At 44.0% G+C, this 24,445-nt stretch overlaps 1 protein-coding gene across 1 annotated transcript in view; it reads right to left on the bottom strand.

Moving 5' to 3' along the window:
• TLL2 (tolloid-like 2) overlaps nucleotides 1–24,445 on the bottom strand; it is a 149,451-nt gene that overhangs the window by 40,075 nt on the left and 84,931 nt on the right. Inside the window, exons 5-10 of the mRNA XM_012000244.1 lie at nucleotides 21,889–22,006; nucleotides 15,718–15,896; nucleotides 14,289–14,394; nucleotides 8,431–8,555; nucleotides 5,614–5,729; nucleotides 490–592 (exon numbers count right to left, since the gene is read on the bottom strand). Of these exons, the coding sequence (XP_011855634.1) occupies nucleotides 490–592; nucleotides 5,614–5,729; nucleotides 8,431–8,555; nucleotides 14,289–14,394; nucleotides 15,718–15,896; nucleotides 21,889–22,006 (747 nt within the window). The remainder of the gene's footprint in view (nucleotides 1–489; nucleotides 593–5,613; nucleotides 5,730–8,430; nucleotides 8,556–14,288; nucleotides 14,395–15,717; nucleotides 15,897–21,888; nucleotides 22,007–24,445) is intronic.

Below are 24,445 nucleotides of genomic sequence, written 5' to 3' on the forward strand. Positions count from 1 at the left end.
AAATGTATTTTTTAATTAAAATGGAATCCTACTGCTTATTCTATTTTTGTCACATACTTTGTTGTGTGTAACGGTGTACCAGAACACCTTTCTGTATCAGTAGTCAACTCCAACTTCACTTTTAATGGCTGGGAAGTTTTCCATTGAAAAGATGGATCATAATTTATTCAGCCAAACCCTACTGTTGAACATTGAAATTGCTTGCAATTTTTCCTGCTTCAGTGAACATCCCTGTAGCTAGAGCTTTGCACACTTTCTTAATTAGTTCCCTAGGATGAATTCCAAAAAGTGGAATTGCTGGGTCAAAGGGTATTTGCAGTTTTAAAGGCTTTTAACATGTGTGGCCAAATGGAGTGCTCCGAGTTTTACAATGACAGAGGCCCTTGAGAGTTTCCTGTGACCGCTGTCAAGGTGGACCTTCCAGACATTAACAGCATCCCGGGGAACATCCCATCACTCCCCTCTTAACGGTGTCTAAAGTCAACTTACCCAAAAGGGGGGCTTTTCTCCAGTAACCATCCCGGACCTCCACGTAATCATACCAGCACAGCCGGCTTTTAAACAAATCCATGGATGTGAAGTTTAAGACGATCTGCAAAGAATTACCATAAAGTGAGTTTTGGCAGCAAAGCCTGAGGAGTTTGGGAAGATATATCTTGCATACTGGTGTTCTCACGTTACCCTTTAGCATGCAGAACTCTCAGACCGCAGTAGGAGTGTTGTCTCAAAAGCACGCTCACAGGAAATCTAAGGACATTAAATAATAAACCTTAAGCAGGATGGGGAGTAAACAGAAGGAGATGAGTCCTTCGGTTCTGTCTGGGGAATCACTTGAGCTTTTGAAGTCACTAGGTGGTTTACAGAAAGCAAGATGCATTAAAAAGACTGGCCAGGACACATGGAGACTAAGGATTTGGAAGGAGGTAAGGGGTCAGTGAAGTTCAGAGATACTAGAAGATCTTATAACATCATCAATCATTCCAAAGGGTCTGGGGTTAGCCTGAGTGCATCTGAACATCTCTGTGATCAACCTCCCCTCAGCCATGACCTCACTGTCCTGAGGTGTGGTGTGTCTAAAGACCTTCCTACAGTTAGTCCATTCATTCATTCACTCCACTATTGTTTGTTGACCACCTTCTGAGTGCCAGCCTGTGCTGGCCAATTGAGATAGAAAGATCAGTAAGACAGGGTCCTCTGCCTTTGGGGAGCCCAGGGAAGGGGGGAAAGGCAGATGGGCCAAACCAATGGGAACACTATGGTATAAATACTGAAAAGAGAGGGATTGTCATGAGGAGCATCTTGGCAGCCCTGTCTGGACATCCCTGAGGTCAGATAGCGGATGCTCCCGTGGCCAAACAGGTGATTACTTAGTAGGGGGAAAGGGAGGGCTGGGTAGCCCCACGGACTGGGCCTCAGCACACAGGTGCTGTACCCATGAACTGACTCTGGTCCCCCCGCAGCCCGCCAGCTTGGGGCTTCCCTGGCAGATGGCCCAGAGCAGAGTTCAGATTTCCCCTGGCCTTTCACCCCCATGCAAGCTCCACTAAAGCAGGTGCCTGTGGCTCCTCCCACTGTCCTAAGGCACAGTGGCTTGTCTGGCCCAGGCTCACCTTTCCTCATGCCCCACATACCTCTGCTCCACCACGTCTCCACTCTTCCTGATCTCCAGCCCTGCCCTAGCCCCTGTACCCCTGACTCTATTCGTTTTCCAACCCTGGGGGACCTTGCTCTCAGCAGTTCCTCTCTCTCCAGTGTCTCCACTCACGGCCCCTCCACTAGCCACTTCTTTATATTCAAACAGCCCCAGGGGCCCTCTAGCTCTAAGTAAACTCTCAGGCTGGAAGGCTTCCTCAAAGATTCCCATTCCCTCCCCACCAAATCTAAAGGACTGTTATTTGTCCTTGTGTCCCATGACCCTTCTGCCCAGAGCTTATCCTTTCCGGTTTCCACCACGCTGGCCTATCTTCTCCCCACTGCTCTTGCTCCTCTGCCCTTCCCGCTCCCCACTAGGTGAGAGCACCTCCAGACAAAGCATTTCCTTTCCAGCCTCCTCCACTGTAGGTGACGCCATTGCCCCGATGGCCAAGGAGCCAAGCTTTGGTATTATCTTTCCTTCATCCTGACTGTTGATCCCTCTTATCTGTTCAGCATCCATGCTGTAGCTCTTTTTCTTTTAAGATATCCGCATCCCTCCCCTCCAACCCCATCTCGCTCCCCCTGCCTCACCCCCTCCTGGACTGCTCCCACACGATTCCTGGATTCCTCCCTGCTGTGGCCCCATTTGTTCTACACACTAGGGCTTCTAGATCAATGTTCCACTCACATCTCATGTTTACCAGACCCCTCCCAATCTTCCACTCATATATCATATTGATCAAACCCCTCAGGAAACCTCAGTGGCTCCCGTGTCCCCATCTCATGAATGAAATTCTGCTTACTTTCCACGCCCCCAGAGCCTATCCTGTGCAACCTATTCCCCAGTGTTCCCTGATAGTCCTATGTCAGAGAAACCCTCCCGAGGCCTGCTCAAGTGTCCCCCTCCTCAAGCCTGGGTCTGATTGCCCTGATGAACATGATTGATCTTTGCCTCTTTGGAATGCCCCGCCCTCTGTCTTATAATGATTCTAGAGTTAGTGTCTTTAGATCTGCCTAGATCTGGATTTGCTTCTCAGTTCCATCTACTAGCTCTGGAGTCTTGGGGAAATACTTGTTCTCTAGTTTCCTCATCTGTGGCACAACACGCACATCACTGTGCTGTTGAGGGGACTGTGCGAGAAACCATATGTAGAGTGTATATTGCTATGCCTGGCACGTCATAGGCACTCGACAAATAGCAACTTAAAATACCAGGCAGGCCACACTGAGTGTACACTTAGCATACCACAACTAACACTAACCACACCTCGCAGGCTGCCCCTCTTGATTAGTGTTGAGTGCCCGTCCCTTCCCTTGGGCCCATCCCACCCAATGTTTCATCTCAGGACAAATCACATCTTCCACAAAGCCCTGTGATCTCCTAGGAAATGAAGAGTCAGTGCCAGGAAAAAACAGTTCAGTTCACCTTCTGTCATTGTGTGTGTGTGCACGCACGCGTGCATGCATGCGTGTGTGTGTGCACATATGCATGTGTGTGCGCACATGTGTGTGCGTGTGTGTGCAACACCGTCACTCCTCTTTCAAACTAGACTGTGTTTTTCAACCCTACTTGCACATTAGAATCATCTTTGAAGCTTTAAAAAAAACTCTTACCAAGCAAACACCCTTCCTTCCATTAAATCAGATTCCCTGGGAGTTGGGGGAGGGGGACCCAAAATAAACACCAAGTCTCTCAAAGACAGGGGTGTGCCTTAGATTTCTGTCCTATCCCACACCGTGCTCATATTCAGGTGGTAGAGCTTAGTAACACCTGTAGGCTGGTTTGCACAATAATTCTCTAGCCTTTGCTTTTTTAAAATTACAGAAAGGAAATGTTAGTACAACTTCCTTGGTAACACATTCATGATCTGAATGAATGGGATAATTATTCAGGCTAATTACTTTAAGTATGTTAGTGAACCATAAAGACCATAGGGGAAAGAGGTGGGGAACAAGAGGTGATACTCAAATCAATCAAGTTTGCTAATTACTAGCAGCTCTAGGGAAGGCTGGGTGAAGCAGAAATGGAAATAATTGGTGCAGAAATTTCAATGATGTATATTCTCTGTCCCCAGTTAGCACTAATAATTAAGGCTTGATGAAGTTTACACAGTTCAAACATATCACACACTCTCTGCTGTGCAGGGCAATTCAATAATTTGGAAATAATCAGACCTCTTCCTCTTCCCCCTTTCTGCCTCCCTCCTGTTAGCCTCCAGCAAGCACAAGGTTTTCACATCTACCTAAGGCAGACAGGTCTGGGGTCTCAGACACAAGATGACAGCCATACTTAATGTCTTAAATGCTTAGAGCCAAAGGAAGTATGTATACATGTGTGTGCACACATGTGCATTCATGTGTGTGTATAAATGCACGTTCAAATGTCTATCTAGCCTGGCCCCTTTGTGTAATAATATAAGATGATGGTCAAGCATTCAAGCTCTTAGAGTCCAGTTGCCTGGGTTCAAATCCCAACTCTGCAACAAACTAAAAAGCCTTGGGCAAGTCCAATTCCTTACCTGTAAATAATTATGGCAACAGCACCTATTTCACGAAGTTGATGTGAGGACTAAATTAGATGATCCACATGATATGCTAAGGATAGTATCCAGTCCACAGAAAATGCTCACAATGGTTCCTAGCCATTTGTCTCTAGTTAGCACACTATGCTTAACTTGACATTTAGATGGACATTTTTTAAAGTTATGAATTAGAAATACCTGAAGGTTGGCTGCAGGTGCCTGAAAAATTCCATCACACCCCACTGCCACCCCTAGCTGCAGGTTTTTCACTCAGCCCCTCACCCACCCACATATCCATTCAACAAATATTTATCATGTGACCAGTCTGTGCCACAGACTGTGTGGAGTGCCGGGGCCCTGGGGGTGAATGATCTCCAACCTTAAAAAGCTTAAGATTTGGAAGTGGGACAGATAAACCAGTAGTGACAATACCATGAGACATGCTACAACAGGTACGATTGTAGACAGCTCTGGGGACACTGGGGGTATCCCCTAACCTAGACCTAGGGAACAGAGTTTCTCCAAGATAGTTGTATCTAGTCTGAGACAACTTGAAGAACACTCAGATTTGTAGAGGCATGTAGCAAAAAGATAAACTTTGGAGTGCAAAACCTCAGTTCTCAGTTCCTAGTTCTATATCTTACCTTGACTTTTAGCACTTTCCTTAATGTTCAAGCCTCTAATTCCTCATCCATATAATGGATACAAGAGTATGTGCCATGCAGTAGGGTTGAAAACATCCCACCCGTCGACCAGAGTGAAAGAGATCCTTGCCCTGGGTTCAGCTCTAGGGGGTCATGGAATCTTCAAGACCAAAGGAATGTGTCCACCCAGGGCTTGCCTAGCTCCTACGTCACACTCCAGGAACCCAGGAATTCCCTGTCCTCACAGCTCTGAGCCCACTGCCAGGACATGCAAGGGTCTCTTCCCTGGATCCATCTTCTTGAGTGTAGACTACATGCCTGGGCCAGTCCATCCCACTGGAGGGGCAGCCAAGGTGTGGCTGTTTGCAAAAGAGGAGTGGAAGATGCCTAGGGAAGTGGACTGGGTTGTCAACAGGGATGTTCTTTAAGCCTAAATAGTGAGATGGAGGTTGGGGGGAAGAAAAGACAGCTGTGGGCTTCCTGTGTCACCATCTTCCAGAGCAGCAATCCGAGGTGTCACTGAATTCTAAATTCCAGGACATTATAATAGTGTATTTATTAAAGTTGGGGGAAACTGTGAGCTTGATTTACAACTAAGTGGATATTTAGTACATGCCAGCCTTCATTTGTATGGGTGAGACTGGTTGAGAAGTCCAGAAATAATGAACGTAGAGCAAGCAGCACCATGCCTAGCACACGGTGGGCGCTCATAACAAAACGGCTGTTATTTTTACTATTAACAATAAGAATTCCTCCCACCTCACCCAATTCAAGGAGTGCCGTCCCATTTGCCAAGGGGGTTTCCCACCTACCTTTTCCCCTGGGGTGACCGAGATCCTCCAGACGCAGTGGGAGTAAGATGGGTACCCATTTGGGAAACCAGGTGCAGAAAAGTTTCCCGTTGTATCCTGCAGGGTCTCCCCACACGCTGCGCAAGCAAAATCACAACTGTGATGTGGCATATGCACCTCTCCCCGCCCAAGCAGCTCCCACACAGGGCAGTGGAGCAAACATACCCCTTTACCAGCCAAAGCCCCTGGAACAGGTTGGTGAGAGTGTAGCAAGTAGATTGACACTTTCTGGCTAACAAAAGCACAAGTAGGATCTGGGAGCCAAAAAGGAATGCCCAGGAATTTCTTCTGAGGCTCTCAGGACTGAGCATGGCCTAGAGCTCATGAATCTCAGCTCTCTGGCCAGCTGTGTGGCTTGGGCAAGTTTCCTAGACTTGCTGGACCTTAGTTTTCTTATTTGTAAAATGGTCAGGACCTACCTGAGAGGGTTAGTGAAATCATGTGTATTACATGAAATGGATCAGCTCAGTGTTTGGAACATAGTGAGTGCTTCATATATAATAGACATTATTATTGCTAATAATAATATCGGTGGCAGAGAGAACATGAAAGTGCAAGTAGGGGCCAGGAGCGGTGGCTCACACCTGTAATCTCAGCACTTTGGGAGGCCAAGACGGGTGGATTATTTGAGGTCAGCAGTTCAAGACTAGCCTGACCAACATGGTGAAATCCCATCTCTACTAAAAAAACAAAAATTAGTTGGGTGGTAGTGGTGTGCATCTGTAATCCCAGCTACTTGGGAGGTTGAGGCAGGAGAATCGCTTGAGCTTTGGAAGCAGAGATTGCAGTGTGCCAAGATTGCACCACTGCACTCCAGTCTGGGTGACAGAGTGAGACCCTGTCTCAAAAAAAAAAAAAAAAAAAAAGAAAGGAGAAAGAAAGTGCAAGTAGGTAAGACAAAAAGAAAAAAATGCTTTGAAACTTATTTCAGTTGTTAGTTTAAATCTTTCCTCTTCTTTTTCTGCTACTCACTTCTGCTATCAAGCAGTCAAGAAAACAAAAAAATGCAGAGGCACAGGGAGCTGGAATCTTCTATAGTAGGCTATTCTGCCCTTGAACGTTTCAGGGTTGGTTATGAGTCTAGAACCTAGTCTTTATGTATGTGAAAAGTATTTCCCCTAATTTGTCCTCACAAAAGAAGGGTACCTGTATGAATCCTTGGAAACTACAGGTTTTGCATTTCTCTAATGCCTGGGGATTCAGACTCCAAAGACAAAGACAAAGACACTGGTTTGCTGAGACCCCCTCCTCTTATGTGGCCAACCCTAACATGTGGAGATCCAGCATCCTTAGGCATCTTTCCCTTACATGCAGTTCAACCTCTGCATGGCGACTGATTGAGCTTTCAGTTACTACTCGGAACTACTGGAAGCTCCATATTTTTTGGAGCTGCAGGAAGAGGTATGTGGAGAACCGACCATTATCAGCCTCAGGAAATCCTGGATGTTGGGGCTTCAATATCACATTACTGAACAACTGCCAGGCATCATAAGGATTACGCCTGGCAGTCAACACCCCCAAGGGTTCCATGGAAATTATTTTAGAATAATCATAAACATTCTGCAAGAACAAATACATTACTGTGTGGCTCCACGGTATTTTGCTGCAAATCATTTTGGGAAGTAAGCAGCATAAACGTTATAACTGAATAAATACAATGGCATTTCCCAGGGAATGCTGTAAGGTTTCCCGTTCAATTCAGCAAGGTTATATGATATGTGTGTCCTGCATTTCAGCCCTAACATGCCCCCAGATAACTAATAGCTGGATGGACATATTTTCTAGAGTTTCTTGAGGAAGCAAGCCCCACACAGCACTTTGCATGCCCTGGGGTCCTGTTTAGTAAGGTAATGTGACAGCCCAGATTTTCTAAGATGGTCCTCACTTCAAATACTTCATCTCATGATCAAACTCTGTGTCTGGTTTGGAAGTCTGGGAAAGGCTATTGGTAATGGAACTTCCTTCTATCCTCCTAAAACCACTGAAATGGATTCTCATCCATCAGTGGCAAAATCTCAGCTGCCATAACCAATGCTTTACGTTGAGGCTCAAGAGCTGAAAGGGGTCTAGAAGAGCTCAGACGGTGTGTGTATGATGATGATGCCAAGGGGATGGAAGACAAACAGGACAAATCCAAGGGGAAGGAACGCTTCCAAATGGGCCGGGGAACAGGCATTTGCTCCAATCCCCGTGTATTGTCCCATCTTCAATGGCAGACTCCTGGCCACTGACCAGCACCTTGGATGGCCAGGAAAGCCCCAAGACCAAAGCAACAAGCTCGTTAATAGCACTGAGACTCCCTCCACCTTGTAGCATTTGGGAAAATGACCCCCATACTCCCAAAAGCATTCTCCCTCACTCTTTGTCTTCCTGCAAAATTCTGCTTGGTTCTTGTTTTTCCAAACCCACATCCCCTAGTTCCATAGAAAGGAGAGGTGCTCTTACTGTTATGGGGCACACACTGCAGTGTGCCCCTATTTACTGTTGTTCTGTTATGCCTTCTTCCCCTTCTGGACACAAAGGCTTTGCCAGAGAAGTCTGAAGCCTCTCATGAAACTGCCTATGAACTCTAAGACCTATTATTCTCTTCACTGCCTGCCACCATGTCACCATTTCGCCTTTCTATACTGCCTAGCACCTCCTACCAGAAGGACACCAGAAATAATTAAAGCTGCCAAGGAATAGTCCCTTTAGGTCCCCCAGGTTATTTTCCCAGCACAGGGACTGTGCTTTGGAGATGCTAGGGAGGTGCTGGCAGTCCCCTCGGCTCATAGTTACCTGGGCATTTGTACAGCTTCCGGGCTTGAGCTATGTCTCCCTGACTGAGCCGCACGCGCTGGCCAATGGTTGGCCTGACGCCATTGTCATCTCGACGGGGGAGGATGGTGTCCAAGAAAACTCCTCTACAGGAAGGAAAAAAAGGGCGAGAGAAAGAAAAGTCAAGGCCATCAGTCTGTCCGTGCTGGGATTTCCAGGCTTTATTCCCTTGCCCACAACCCCATCAACATTCCTGCCTCCTGGCCTGCCTGTCCCGGGCTGGCATGACTGAAGAGGTTTCCTTCGCTCGTGCTGGCATTTTCACATTCCATCTCATCAGCTGCCTACTCGCTTTCCAGTGGGAAGATGACTCTGCCAAGTGTAAAATTTGCCCTAGTGCAGTAGCCCAGGGGCTTCCTTAGGGATGTGTCCTGAGCATTTCCATGAAGCCCCGACAGGTCCAGGCCCCAGAGCCACCGTGCTGCACAACTGCAGGGAGCTCCACTCAGACAGACCACGGTGTGAGTGGCGCCCCCTGCAGCTGTGCATTAGGAAGTACTGTGCATAGTTAAGTCCTGGAGCCACCCCGGGAGAGCCTGGGAACTGGTCCAGTGTGAGACTCTCAGGGGCTGGTCAGCAAGTGCAGGTTGGTGAATGGGTGGTCAGAGTTTGGAGGCGCTGCTGGTAAGAGGGAAATCAGATGGAAAATGAGATAAAAGCAGAGAACAAGAAGTAGTGAAAAGAGCCCTGGACCAGACATTTCTACACTAGGCCTGTGTGTGCTTGGACAAGATTCTTCCCCTCTCTGAGCCTCTCTAAGCATCAGTTTACCCCACTAAACAATAAGAAATTTGCTGAGATGGTCATGGCAGTCCCTTTTATCGCTAACATTTATTCTACTCATACTTGACTGAAATCTAAAATGATAGCTTCATTTCTAAACTAGACAAGTGGAAACCAGGTTGCCAGCTGAGCGCTGGCCCTGTTGTGGCATGGTTTACACCCCGCCTGCTCCCTTGTCTGCTGCCAGCTCCGAGCCTCCTCCTCTGCTTCCAGACCTGGGGCCTCTGCTACCAGATCTGGGGCCTCTCCTGGATGTTAGGCCTGTCCTTGAATCCACGCCTCCTCCAGTCACCGCCTTGTTTTTTTTCTTCCCTTCTTAACCAAGTTTCTAGAAAGTATTGTCTCCATTCCCCGAGTACTCGACTCTCTTTCACTCCTCAGTCCAACGATGATCTGACCCCATCAGCAACCATCACCACTCGTCTGCCAGTGGACACCTTCCAATCTGTCTGCCCTCTCTCCAGCACTGGGACCTCCGATGCCCCCTCCCTCCTCACTGTCTTCTCCCTGGGTCCAGGCCACAGCTCTCTCTGGGCAGTGAGACAAGAACCACTTCTGCTTCCCCTTCAATGATGTCCCTTGGGTTTCTGCCCTCTCCCTCTGTCCTCTCTCTCCATGTTCCATCTACTCCTATGGCTTTTAACCATCATCTGCAGCCTCACAGCTAACCTTCTGTTTCCAGCCCAGGATCCTCTGCTGAGCCCCAGATGCCTCATAACACCTCCCCTGGGCTGTCCTATGGGCCTCTTATATCCAACATGCTCAAAACCAAATTTATCACAGTTCCATCCTTCTGCTCACTCCATGATCCTTGTCTCCTGAGCCAGAATCTGAGGGCATTCTCAGTTCCTCCCTTTCCCTCACACTGTCCTACCAAACCAGGACCCAGGTCCTGTCCACTATACCTTTTTTCCACCCCTTGAACCCATACCCTCTTCCTTGTTCCCAGACTATTGCCATAGCTCAAGTGATCAATAGCTCCTTCCTGAACTCTTTCCAGTAGCTTCTTAACTGGCCTCCCTCCCTGTAGACTCAGCCACTTCTACTCTACTGCTCCCCTGCTCCCCTTGGCCACAATGCTGCAATGGAATCATCCCAAAATGCAAGGGGCGGCACATGCCTTCTTCGCTTAGAACCCTTCACCAACTTCCAGTCACCACTTGGACTCTAGGCTGTTTGCTCACTGACTTCTGCCTTCCTCTCCAGCCTGACTCGTTAATCCCATAACCAAAATAATACTCAACAAGAATAAAGCATATGTCATTATTTTAAGCAACACTAAGCTCCTTGTAGGCCCCAAATATGTCCTCGCACATGCTATCCGCTCCCTAGGCTGCCCATGCCCTCTATTTTTTTGTCTACTTGTAAACTCCTATTCATTCTCTAAAACCCCATCAGATGTCTTTCTCTATGAAAAGACTTCCCCAAGCCTTTTCTACTCCCCCCATCTGGAGTTTATCATTCCCTGCTCTGGGTCTTAATCATTTGTGTAGTCTCTTCCTATCATACGGTATTGTCTTTTTTAAGGAGTGGTGGTATTCGTCTTCCTTGCTAAAAGTTAAGTTCCTCAAGCAGAGAGACTGGGGGTTTTATCTCTGTCCTTAGAAACTAGAGCACAGAACGCCTCAAAAAACGCTTCTTGAATTAAAGTATGTAACCAGGATAAAGCACTGTCTTTTAAAAACTTTGCAAAATAGTGATTTACATCCAAAATGGAAGCGAAAATGTACATGTCACCTAGCTATTAGCTGTGCATGCTCGCTGTCTCTCTCTTTCTCTCTCTGTCTCTTTCAAGCACTGTTTCTATTTCCCTAAATTCTGCACTACATTGGAAAATAACTATTATCCCTGGTTCTTCCTGGTTACATCACTTTGTTATCTTTTTGTTTTTGTGTAGACTTTCCTTTTTTTTCCTAAATCAGATTTTAAGCTCACTTTCCAATCTTAGCCTGTGGGAGTCTAGATCATCTGCTGATTTCCTTTTCAGCATCTCCGTACCCAACATGTAACCCTTGACCTGTCTTTCTCTAGCTCCCATAGCCTCATCTCTGGGTCTGGACTCCTGTAGAGAAACTTTAGTGGAATCCTTGGCCTCACTCACTGACTTTACTACATTTTAAACCACAAGTGTTGACCCTGCGGAAAATCCTAAATTCAATCATCAGCTACTCCAGAAACAGTCACTTCTGCCATAATGAAAGGTGTGTCCTTTTGTAATTATTTTCTTGGTTCCCTTGCAGATAGGAATTCTGCAGCACACACATAAGGATCACCACAGTCTCTAAGCACCCCACGCTACCTGGCCACATCACGTAGATGACTTCTCCAGTGGGCCTGGTGCATAGAGGCCATGTCCTTGCACTTACTCATCGTTCATAGGACTTTCCGACGTGCCAGGCCCTGCACTGGGCCCTTTCCCTGCACCACCTCATTTCATCTTCATAGCACCCTAGGAGTCAGGTGCCATTATCACAAGAGCTCTCACTCTACAGGGGAGAAGACTGAGCCTGTGAGAGCTTAAGTGACTTTCCCAGGGCACAGAGCTAGTCACAGAGAGGCAGGCCTGGAGCTCACCTCTGGGAATCCTCCTCCTTCCAGCCAGTGTTTCCTGCTGCCCAAGGAACAGTAGGCCTTACGATGCATTAAATTATAGAGCTAAGAACATTGCAGACTTCAAAAACCAAAACATCAGGAACAACATTGGCTCACACTCAGACCGCTCTTTGGTGCTGGACGTCCTCCTTTGCATATCCTAAGCTGCCAGCAAGAGCTTCCAGCTCTGGAAGATGTTTACTACAAGAGCCGTCCCCTGTGTAAACCACAGCAGTGACGTTCCTTCCCTCTTTCATGTAGGACAACTCTAAGCATTGACATTCTGCTAAACTAAGACAGAGTTCAGCAGATGCCTCAGGGAATAAAACTGTCAGCGCTGAGTTCTGAAACAAAGAGGCCCCTGTACCAGAGAACTGTCTCCTCATCTCCTGGATCTTTGCCCAGCAAAACCTCCAAAGAGACTGCTCCCCACAGCCTGGGTCCAACCAAAGGGGAGGGGAGAAGAACTGCAATAAACTAGAGGGAATAAAGTTGGAAGGAGACAGCTCAATCGTAAAGAGACACAAAGATTGAGTTTCCCATCAGCAGGGTATAGCATTTGCCCGCCTCCCCAGATCAGCATATGTTCTACGGGCTCTATTCTGCTCTTTTACAGAATCCAACATGAGGTACAGGCCAGCTTCAGGGTCTTTGTGACCAGAAATAATGACATGGAGTTGGGTGTGGGGAAACTATTGACAAAATGCCAATAGAAAAGCCCCCAGTAAAAACCCACTCAACAAGATCGTTTTCTGAAAATCCATGTAAAAAGTTGGCAGAAAAGACAATGCAGTTATCCACCTGCAACAAAACAGATTTGCTGAAACCATTCTCAACTCTGGGGCAGAGGTGAGAGGGTAGCAGTGGCAGATTGTTAAAATAAAAAGTCACTCCTCCTAATAGCCATATCCTACTGCAACGTGAAGCTGCCATACCTCCCAGTAAGAGGTGGAGTCTATTTCTCCACTCGCTTGAGTTTGGGGCTGGCCTTGTGGCTTGCTTTTACCAACAGAATGTGGCAGAAGTAATGTCATGCAAGTTCCAGAGCTGGGGCCTTAAGAGGCTTGCAGCTTCCCCACTTGCCCTCTTGGAACTCTGAGTCCCCATGCAGTGAAAAGTCTGGTCTAGCCTACTGGAGGATGAGATGCCACGTGAAGGAGAACCAAGGGGCTCCCAGAGCTAACGGAGGGGCATGAGGGGATGCTGAGATTTAGATGATTTCTCCCATAGTCCTAACAACAAACTCATCAACAGGATGCTTTTGGCAGCCTTACCCAAGAGCCACGGAGCCCTTTGCAAACAGTTTCCCTTTCACTCCCAAGAGCCATATGTTTTCTGAGCAAATCTTTATGGACATGGAGACTCATGGAATGGATTATTTCCCTCTTTGCTGTGACTGCTAGGAAGCACAGGGCAGGATTTGCTGTCAACTCTAACTAAGTGTACATGACCTCACAGCATATACTCTGAGCACTAAACTTATTCTGGGCCTCAACTTAGCTTTCTAGCCTCATTTTTTTCCTTCTCCTTTCCCCCAGTTTTCTCACCTGTTATTTATCTTTGTTATCCCATGTGTATATTGGAAGTTACCACAGATCTTTTTGGGGGAAATAAATAAATAAACAAGCAAACAACTGGTTTTAACAGGAGACTGAAGAGAAAGCACCAAGAGAGAAAGTATTTGTTTTCTGTGCCTCCTTTAACTCAAGGGGAGAAAGACCTACAAAACTGGGACAAGTAGGGAAAAACTTCTGCACACAAAGCACTTACAGGGTCTAGAAGCAAGGACAATACTGAAAATCTTTCATGTCTGCTAGGCACAGCACATCAGAACAGCTCATCAGAACAGACCCTGCCCATGCCAGCCATAAATAAACAGCCCAGCCCTACTTGAATACAGCAGCTTCCATCATCTGTGACCTGCAGGTGGGAACCTGGGTCCTTGCTCTCACTCCAGTCCTCAGTTACCTGTGCATCTGAGAGCCGGCTGGAGCCTCATTGTCTTCACCTCTAAAATGAATCGATGATTTACAGCCCTCCCAGCCCTGACACCGCCTAGTTTCCAATAAACCAAACCTCTACTAGGAGAACTGGTGAGCACCACCATGCTTCTACAAAAGACTCCCCCCACCCACTGGAAATTTGACACAGAGCCTCTAAGTTATTATCCCAGCCAACCTCTCGATAATTTCCCTTTCCAGTTTGCTGCTTGTGACATTAGGGCATGATGGAATGTCAGCTTCACAATGGGATTCAATCTTATTAACGGGAACCTGATTAGATTATATTTCACTGCAGCCCAGAGGCCACTGTATTTCAAGGACAGACAGGCCAGCCGTGCTAGAAGCATGCAGAGACCCACTCTCCGCAGACCTCCAGGAATCCGACCCAAGCCTGCGGCAGGCACAGTGAAACACAGATGAGGCATAAGCATAGATTCCGACCTTGAGAAGGTGTTCCGGGCGTAGTGCATGATGCTGTCAAAGTCGTATGTCTCTCCCAGAGAGCTCACTTCCCCAGCTTCCATTTTTAAGAAATTATACTCCTGACCTGTGACACAACACTGTGTTAAGGCCTTGGAAAACCAAGTCAGGCACCTGAAAGGAGGCAGAGGAAGGAGAAGGAGGGCCCATAGCAACTTCCCAGGGCTCTCTTGGCCCAATCAGTCAAATAACAGGGCTTGTAGTGGTTCTTGTTGTTTTGAATAATTAGAAATTTGAAACTTCCAGCAAGCCCTGTGTTCTCCCAACTCCACCACCCGAGACCTATCCCCAAATGCCACTCAAACCTCTTAAAGTAAGTTTGCAGACAGATTAGTTATCAACTCACTTGCCCCCGCAAAAAAAATAAAAAATAAAAATAAAAAGCTCTGGGCCGGATGCCGTGGCTCACGCCTGTAATCCCAGCACTTTGAGAGGCTGAGGCGGGTGGATCACCTGAGGTCAGGTGTTCGAGACCAGCCTGGCCAACACAGCGAAATCCTGTCTCTACTAAAAGTACAAAAATTAGCTAGGCATGGTGGCAGGCACCTGTAATCCCAGCTACTCAGGAGGCTGAGGCAGGAGAATCGTTTGAACGTGGGAGGTGGAAGTTGCAGTGAGCCAAGATCACACCACTGCACTCCAGCCTGGGCAGCGAGAGCGAGACTCTGTCTCAAAAAAACAAACAAACAAAAAACAAAACAAATAATCAAACAAAAACCTGATTTTGCAATTTGAAGAAACAAAAGAAAATGAATCAGAGAGTTAAGTTCAATCCTAAATAGCTCACAATTCAGATTCTCTAAAGTATTTGTAAGGCGATCATATTCTTCAACTAGTTACTTTCATGCTTAATATTAACTTCCATATAAAATTATTTGACATAAGAAAGCTTTTTTTTTTTAAATTCTAGACACTTTATCTGCCTTGGGGCAGGATGTTTCTAGGCAGAAACACTGTTTTTACATGTGTTCATGTCCTAATTGTATTTCAGTTTCAGAAAACATGTTGCCTAAGTCAGCAAAAATAACTCATAAAAGCAGCCAGGAGAACTCTTTTTTGTTGTTGTTGCTTATCAGCTCTGATGCTGCAACAGTGTTCTGGTTGACTGTGTTCCTTTCAGGAAACAGAGTTAGATTTCATTATCCTATAAAACATAGAAAAGAATTTTGCTTCTGCTCCAACCTCCAAGCTATGGCAGATGACCTCCCAGGAAGCCACAGATGGACAGTGGTCATACTGGTGAGGAGGGCCTGCACAACACAGTCATTGCTCCATACTCAGCAATTAGCATTGCTCAGCTCCCAGCGAGTCCTCTCCTTCCCCCCCTCCTGTCCCTGAGGTTGCCACCTTCTCGACTAGTGCCTTCCAGACTCCACACAGGCCTCCTTACCTGGCTGGATGTTTTCCCTGATGATGGTGACATGTTGGTCTCTGTCTGGCCGGGTGTGTTCATGCCAAAACCCAACCACGTGGCCCAGCTCGTGAGCCACAATGCCAAACTTGTCACAGTTCTTCCCAATGGATATGGCCTGTGGGCCTCCTCCTCGGCGCCCAACATAGGAGCAACAGCTGGACAATTGCGGGAATACCCAGGTGAGCAGGTCAGAAGACATTTAGAGCAAGAGGCAAGTCCCCCCTCCCACTCTGTATGTGTGCGTGTGTGTGCATGTATGTGTGCGTGTGTGCGCATGTAAAAGAAACAGAATTTCAGGCTGGGTGCAGTGGCTTACGCCTGTAATCCCAGAACTTTGGGAGGCTGAGGTGGGAGGATCACCTGAGGTCAGGAGTTTGAGACCTGCCTGGCCAACATGGTGAAACCCTGTCTCTACTGAAAATACAAAAATTAGCTGGGTGTGGTGGTGGTGTGTGCCTGTCGTCCCAGCTACTTGGGAGGCTGAGGCAGGAGAATCGCTTGAACCCAGGAGGCAGAGGTTGCAGTGAGCCAAGATCACGCCACTGCACTCCAGCCTAGGACACAAGAGCTTAACACTGTCTCAAAAGAAAAGAAAAGAAAAGAAACAGAATTTCAGTGTCCGACTTCCCACCCAATGACCCAATGCAGAAATTCCCTCCAAAAATGGTTCTTAACCTTTTTGTGGTTATGAATCTTCTTGAAAAGCTGACGAAAGATATGGTCTCTGCCTGATATAAAGTGTATACCATACTCCACCCTCCACCCACAAGGTGCTGGAGTCCCTGCTGGGCCATTTTTAATGAAAAGGAGGAGTCAGGGGAAGGAGGCAGGTGAGTGTCTATAATGCATGCAACTTGGGGTCATTATCAGAGGAGGCTTAGAGATGACTCCCTTCTGGGCACAATCATTTTTTTTCAAATAATATTTATATACATTTTTGTAATACTAAAACTTATTTCATCAGTCTTCCATTAATGTACATCTGGGCTGTAACCTCAGTTTTTGCTATTTTAACAAGGCCTCGGGGGAGAGGATGACAAGCAAAACAAACAAAAACAACAACAAATGAAACAAAGAAATGGTAAAGTACATTTCTACCAATGGGATTCATGGATAAAAGGATATGTGCATTTGAAATTTTGACAGATACTGTCAAATTGCACTCCCAAAATGTTGTCTGTTTATATACTCACTAAGAAGATATTAAAAGCCCCTTTCTCTTTACCTGAAAGAAAGGAAATCAGTCTATTGAAGAGATATCTGCACTCTCACGTGTGTTGCAGCACTGTTCATGATAGCTAAGATTTGGAAGCAACCTAAGTGTCCATCAGCAGATGAATGGATAAAGAAAATGTGTACGCACAGAAAATATGTACAAGTACACAATGAAGTACTATTCAGCCATAAAAAAGAATGAGATCCTGTCATTTGCAACAACAGGAATGGAACTGAAGATCATAATGTTAATTAAAATAAGCCAGGCACAGAAAGACAAACATCATATGTTCTCACTTATTTGTGGGAGTTAAACATTAAAACAATTGAACTCATGCAGATAGAGACTAGAAGGATGGTTATGGGAGGCTGGAAGGGTAGTAGGGGACTGGTGGGGAAGGTAGAGATGGTTAATGAGTAAAAAAAAAAAAATGAAAGCATGAATAAGATACACTATTTGACAAAAAAACAGGGTGACTCTAGTCAATAATAACTTAATTGTGCATTTAAAAATAACTAAAAGAGTGTACCTGGATTGCTTGTAACACAAAGGATAAATGCTGGAGGGGAGGGATACCCCATTCTCCATGATGTGATTATTTCACATTGCATGCCTGTATCAAAACATCTCGGGTACCCAACAAATATATACACCTACTGTTTACTCACAGAAGCTTAAAAAATATTTAAGTCCTATTTCCCTTATCCTGGCCAACACTGGTTTTATCAAACTATTTTTGCCAATTGGATAAAAATAGGTATTGGATAGGTAAAATTGGATAGGTAAAAAATGGGATTTCACTGCATTGAGGCTGGATAGTTTTTCACATATTTTATGTGACATTTGTATTTTGGTTTTTTTCTGCGAACTATGTGATCACCTTTTACCCCTGTTTTCTTTTGGGTTGTCCATTTTTTTAAGATTGATATTTAAGAACCCTTTGTAAATTAGAGAAACTAGTCAAGAGTGTTGCAAGTATTTTGCTCACTTTGTACGTTCTCATTTGACTTTGTTTTTGTTTATGTATTGTTTTGTTTTCTTTTTGCATTACAAACGTTTTTAATGTTAGTATTATAAAATGTCTTCATTTTCTTATGTGCTGCTTAGAAAGGTCATCCATATTTCAAGATTATAAATAAAATTACTCTTGTTTCCTTCTTATACTCTTTTGGATTTTTTCTTTCTTTCTTCCATTTCTTTTTCTTCAATACTTACATCTTTGATCTAGCTAGAATAGTTTTTGGTATAAGAAGTAAGGAAGGAGTCCAGCTTTTTTTCTTTTTTTCACAGAGAGCTATCTAAATTATCCCAATATTCAAATATCACTATTGACTTTCTCTCACTCATTTAAACTCTTACCCAAATTTGTGTATAGGTATATTCATTTTGGACCCTTTTTTCTATATATCTATTTCTCCCTTAAGTTCCAAACTGTTTTGTTATTATCTTCCCTTTGCATTTTAATATTCTGCATGTTTGGTTAGACCATTAGATAGCTACCTCTGTCATTACTGTTTTTTTTCTCTCTCTCTCTCTCTCTCCCTCTCTCTGTTTCTCTCTCTCTCTCTCTAGTTATTTCCACATGGTTGTTCCTCCAGATAAACTCTAGTATCATTTGTTCAAGCTCTAAAAATATGTATGCATACATACACATGCACATATATATATATATAAATGTTGGTGTTTAAATCAGAAAGGCACGAATTTACAGCTTATTTTAGGGAGTTCTGACATCTTTACTATGTTGAGTATTCCTATACCAGGAAGCAATATGCTTTCTATTTTTACTTTTTTTTGTTAGGTTCCTGGGAGTGTTAGCATTTTCTTCCTATAGGTCTGGCACATTTATGTTTAGTCTTAGATATAGTATCTATTATGTTTCTATTAAAGTTGTGATTTTTTTCCCGTGATAAAAGTGTATCAAACTATTTCATGTATAAAGAAAATCAGTCACCTAGTTTTGTTAATTAATTAATTTTGTGTTCACTTAATAGAGTCTCCTTGTGTTTCTAACAGCTTTTCAACTGATATTCTGGGGTTTCTAGGCACACAATCACGTTATCTCCCGTCAGTGCAAACATTGCCTCTTTGTTCCTGCCAATATTCACAGTGTTTCTTTCTTTCTCTTGTCTAATTTATATTAATTAGTATTTCCAAAACAATGCTAAATAATTGTGGTATCCCTAAACATCTTAAACTGGTTCCTGATTTTAACTAAAATTAAATGCTTCTAGAAGTATCATCGATAAACATGATATTGGCTTTTGGTTGGAAGTTATTTATATAAATGTATATTTGTGTGTGTGTATATATATATATATTTGTAATGCAAGAACCTATCCTTGACATCTATTTCTGTGCTACCTTGGTTACTTTTTTAAAATAAAAACTGCATGTTGTATTATACAGGTGCCTTTTAGCATCTGTTGAGATCTGAATATAGCTTCTCTTCTTTGACCAATGAAACTTGAGAATAGATTTTCTAATGTTGAACTAATCTTGTATTCCCTAGATAAATGTATTTGGCAGCCTCCTCTTCTTTTCTTCTGCTGCTGAATTCTATGTGCCAACATTTTATTTAGGATTTTGCATGGCTATTCACATGTGAGATGAGTCTATAATTTTTTCTTTCTTATCTTTTTTATCATGTTTTCCTTTCTTTCTCATTTATTTGGTGCCATCCTTTTCATTTCAAGGTAGTAATGTCATAACAGTTCCTCAAAAGTAATTTGAAAGTATTCTTCTTTCTACATGCTCTAAAAAGTTTAAGTATACCAGAATAATCTGTTTTTGAAGTTTTGAAAGGATTCACTTGTGAAACTCTGGGTCTGGTGCTTTGTGGGAGATGGCTTTTTCCCTCCGTTCTTCAACTTCATTCAAAGTTCTTGGTCTGTACCAGTACTTTATATTTACCTTGAAGACTTTCACATTATCCACATTTTACACTCCTTGCCCTACAGTTTTGCAAACTACTTACTCCTTTGTGATTCTGCTGAATTTGTGGCTGTTTCTCCCATTTTCACTTCTAACACTATCTATTTCTGTATGGTCATATTTTGTCTCAGTTAAACTAACAAGTGGTTTGTCTACTGTTTCCTGCTTGTTTGTTTATTCAAATAATTTACTCTTGAATTTGTTAGCCCTATAATATTTCACCTTGTCTGTTTCCTTGTGCTCTCCTTAAGTTTATTTTGTTGTGGTGATGGTGGTGGGTTGTAAGTATTATTTTTGCTAGCTTCCTTAAATTGAATATTTCATTGTCACTATTGTCAATGGGTGATGTGGATATTTAAGTCTGTGGGTTTTTGTCTGGACATAGCTTTAGCTGTATCTCTTTTATTTTTGAACCATAGGACTTTCATTATCTAGACATTCTGCAATTTTAATCTTGCTGTTTTTATGATCTAAGAGCTATAAAAAGGGAAGCATGGGGGGACTTTTAACTCACCAGCTAATGTTTATTCTATTTTTGTTATTATATTATGTCCAGTTTCACTGCTTTGCAATCAGAAAATATCTTGGTGCTATTTCTGCCTTTTAGAATTCGTTAAGATGTTCTTAATGCTTAATAGATGGGCCATTTAAAAAAATGTGTTATGAGGTTATAGAAGCTGATAGACCTGTAGAATCAACTCTAGTAACTGTATTTTTCAGTTTATTTTAGAGATTCTGTGAATCTCTACTTATTTTTTGGTCAACGTGACACTGACTTACTTGGGTTGACAGAAATGAATTAAGTCTGGTGCTACTGAGCATTTCTGTCAATTTCCCCTTGAATTCCCTGGGGCTTGTTTTATGACTCTTGATGCTATGCTATTTGGTGCATAAAGATTTATGACAGTTATATTCTCACCGTTGCTTATACCCTTTCTCATTATAAAGTGTCTCGGCTTTGGTTTTGTTTAACATTTTCTGACTTTAAAAACAAAAACAAAACAGTGAAAACCTAGTCAACAACTAAAATTGTGATCCCAGCTTTCTCTTTGTTAGCATTTACCTGTATGGCTTCTTTCCTTTTACTTTTAAACCTCTCTAGGTTGTTTTCTTCAGTAATCATCTTATGTATAGAACATGTAGTTGGGTTTGGTTTTGTTTTTTTGTTTTGTTTTGTTCTGAGATGGAGTTTTGCTCTTGTTGCCCAGGCTGAAGTGCAATGGCAGGATCTCGGCTCACTGCAACCTCTGCCTCCCAGCCCCGAGTGATTCTCCTGCCTCAGCCTCCCAAGTAGCTGGGATTACAGGCATGTGCCACCACACCTGGCTAATTTTGTATTTTTAGTAGAGACGAGGTTTCACCATGGTCTGGACCACCAGGCTGGTCTGGAACTCCCAACCTCAGGTGATCCGCCCGCCTCAGCCTCCCAAACTGCTGAGATTACAGGCGTGAGCCACCACTCCCGGCCAGGTTTGGGTTTTTGATCCAACATGAGAACCTTTTTCTTTCAGTAGGAAAGTATATCACACATATTTATTGACATAACAGATAACTTTAGTCATAAGCCAGTCATTTTATTATATATTGTTTTCTGAAGGAAGTCTGTAAATCTGTAGAGTCCCTCAAATTAAATGCAAAATTTTACATACATATTTATCTATTCTTGAAGAAGGAAAGCCCACCGGTTCATCAGATTCTAAATGGGGACACCAAACCCAAGAGGTTAAGAACCATTGCCTTAAGTCTTCATGTGACACACCACCAGTTCCTTCTGTTGCTCTCCTAGTGGCAGGACCCCTGGTCTTCCTGGAATCTTCCTCTTGACCCACCAGCTTTGCCACTGGATTGTAATTTTACCAAGGGCAGAAAGTTTCTAGCAAACCCTGGACTCCTCTAAATAACAGCTCATTGGAAATACTTAGGTCTACAGAGAAAACTCAAGACTCATGAGCCATCCGACTGATTCTGCAGAGGCGGCCTCGCTTTTGCTTACTTACCCACAGGTTCTGTAACTGAATACAATAAAGCTTTCCTCGTCGGTCCTTTCTATGAAGGTCACACAGGTGTGCTTCTCCCAGTGTCTCATGGCCTGCTTAAAAATGGCCCTCTGGCTCCCTGAAACAACAGGGCAAGCACTCAACTTCAATGGTGGGTCCATACTTTCTTTAGATGCTTTTTTTTTTGAGACGGAGTTTTACCTTTGTTGCCCAGGCTGGAGTGCAATGGCGCGATCTCGGCTCACTGCAACTTCCGCCTCCCGGGTTCAAGCGATTCTCCTGCCTCAGCCTCCCGAGTAGCTGGGATTACAGACATGCGCCACCACATCCGGCTAATTTTGTATTTTTAGTAGAGACGGGGTTTCACCATGTTGGTCAGGCTGGTCTCGACTCCTGACCTCAGGTGATCCGCCAGCCTTGGCCTCCCAAAGTGTTGGGATTACAGGCGTGAGCCACGGCACCCAGCCTCCTTAGCTGCTTTAAAGCACGCTGAGTTAAAACAAAGGATGTTCCAACAATTTAAAAAAAAAAAAAGATTGTTAATAATACTGTATCGTTTACTTGAAATTTGATAAAAGAACAGATTTTGTGTCCTCACCAGCCCTCCAGTGTAAGCTTGAGTGGTGATGGATGTGTTAATTAATTTGATTATGGTGATCAAGACATAATACATCAAATCTTCATGTTGTATACCTTGAATATATACAATTTTTATTTGTCAATTAAATATTTTCAAAAAAAAAGAAAAAAGAAAGAAAGAAAAAAAAAACCTTGTTCTGGTGACCCAGAATAGAAATATTCCAGGAATTTCCAGGAATCAGGATTTCCCTTGCTAAAAACACAACATAACTTTTCTCAGTTGCCAAAACCTAGAGAGTAGGAGTTTGTGGATTGGAAGGGAGGGTAAAAATAGATTTTCAAAATATCCTCGGCTTCCCAAATTTTCCTTTGTATTGAAAGTATTTTCCAAACTTTTACAAAACCTTATCCAGGTTTTTCCATTTGGAAACTGCAGGCTTTTGAAGTAGGGGGGAGTCAACTCCAGCTCACCAGCACTGCACTTCACCCCCTCATTTTCTTTTAGAATTTTAGGAGAGTGCTCCTATGCACTCTAAAATTTCTATTTGCATATACATCTGTGTGTTTTTGCACGGAGTTTCAGTGTCTTGTGGGGAATCCTTGAGCCTAATTTTTCTGCCAAGCCTTTGAAAATAGGTGAATTTCATACTTTTTCTGAACCTGTCTTGGTATTTCCTTGAGTGGAAATTTGCTAAATAGTAAAACTCCAGGCTGACAGTTACATATAGTCAGTCAGTTCTTTTCAAAATCTAGAAGGAAGACTGTTTAAATTTTCCTAGAAGCCATGAGAAGGATCTAGGAAAAAACAGTTGTCTGGGAAGTATGAAGGATGGTGGGAGTTGGAGGTATGAGTTCTCCAGGGCCCTCATTGCAAAACAAAAACAAAAATTACAGGCAAAACAAAACAGCTGACATCACTTGGATGTTTGTCCCCTTCAAATCTCATTTTGAAACATAATTCCCAGTGTTGGAGTGGGCCTGGTGGGAGATGTTTGGGTCATGGGGGTGGATCCCTCAAGAAGGGCTTAGCACCATCCCCTTGGTGAGTGAACTCTCGCTCTGAGTTCATGTGAGAGTTGGTTGTTTAAAAGTGTGTGGCACCTCCCCCACCTCTCTCTTCCTCCCTCCCACCATGTGATGTTCTGGCTTCCTGTTGCCTTCCACCATGATTGCAAGCTTCCTGAGGCCTCACCAGGAGCAGATGCTGCCACCATGCTTCTCAGATAGCCAGCGAGCCGTGAGCCAAAACAAACTTCTTTTCCTTAGAAACTACCCAGCCTCAGGTATTCCTTTAGAGCAACACAATGGACTAGCACAACAGCACTCGGGGAGGCTCCCATCATTGCCTACAGGATGTGGGGATGGTATCACATTGTTGTCCCCAAAAACATTCACATAGAATAAAGAATAACAGCTGGGCATGGTGATTCATGCCTGTAATCCCAGCACTTTGGAAGGCCAAGGCAGGTGGATCCCTTAAGCTCAGGAGTTTGAGACCAGCCTGGGCAACATGGTGAAACCCTGTCTCTACAAACAATTAAGAAAAAAAAAAATTAGCTGGGCTTGGTGGCACATGCCTGTAGTCTCAGCTACTCAGGAGGCTGAGGAGGGAGGATCACTTGAGCCCGAAAGGTTAAGACTGCACTGAGGCATGATCATGCCACTGCACTGCAGCCTGGGCAACAGAGCAAGACCCTGTCTCAAAAAAAATAAAAGAAAGCAAGAAAAAACAAACAACAACAAAAAATAGAATAACTTAGCTGTGCATTTCTTTTCTGACATCTTGACATTTTTGGCTCAAATTGTTTATAGCTCAATCACTTACCAAAAATAGCAACCCTACTAATTACCTAACAACATGAAATACTTGTGTCAACAAAATTCTTACATATAACATTAGTTCACTTTGATGAAAGGAATACAAATCTTTGATTAGAAAAGCACACCAGATCTGAAAGAACACAGTTAGGATACCAAG

This window comes from Mandrillus leucophaeus, unplaced genomic scaffold (genome assembly GCF_000951045.1).
Source record: "Mandrillus leucophaeus isolate KB7577 unplaced genomic scaffold, Mleu.le_1.0 Scaffold117, whole genome shotgun sequence".
In the NCBI taxonomy this organism is placed as follows: domain Eukaryota; kingdom Metazoa; phylum Chordata; class Mammalia; order Primates; family Cercopithecidae; genus Mandrillus; species Mandrillus leucophaeus.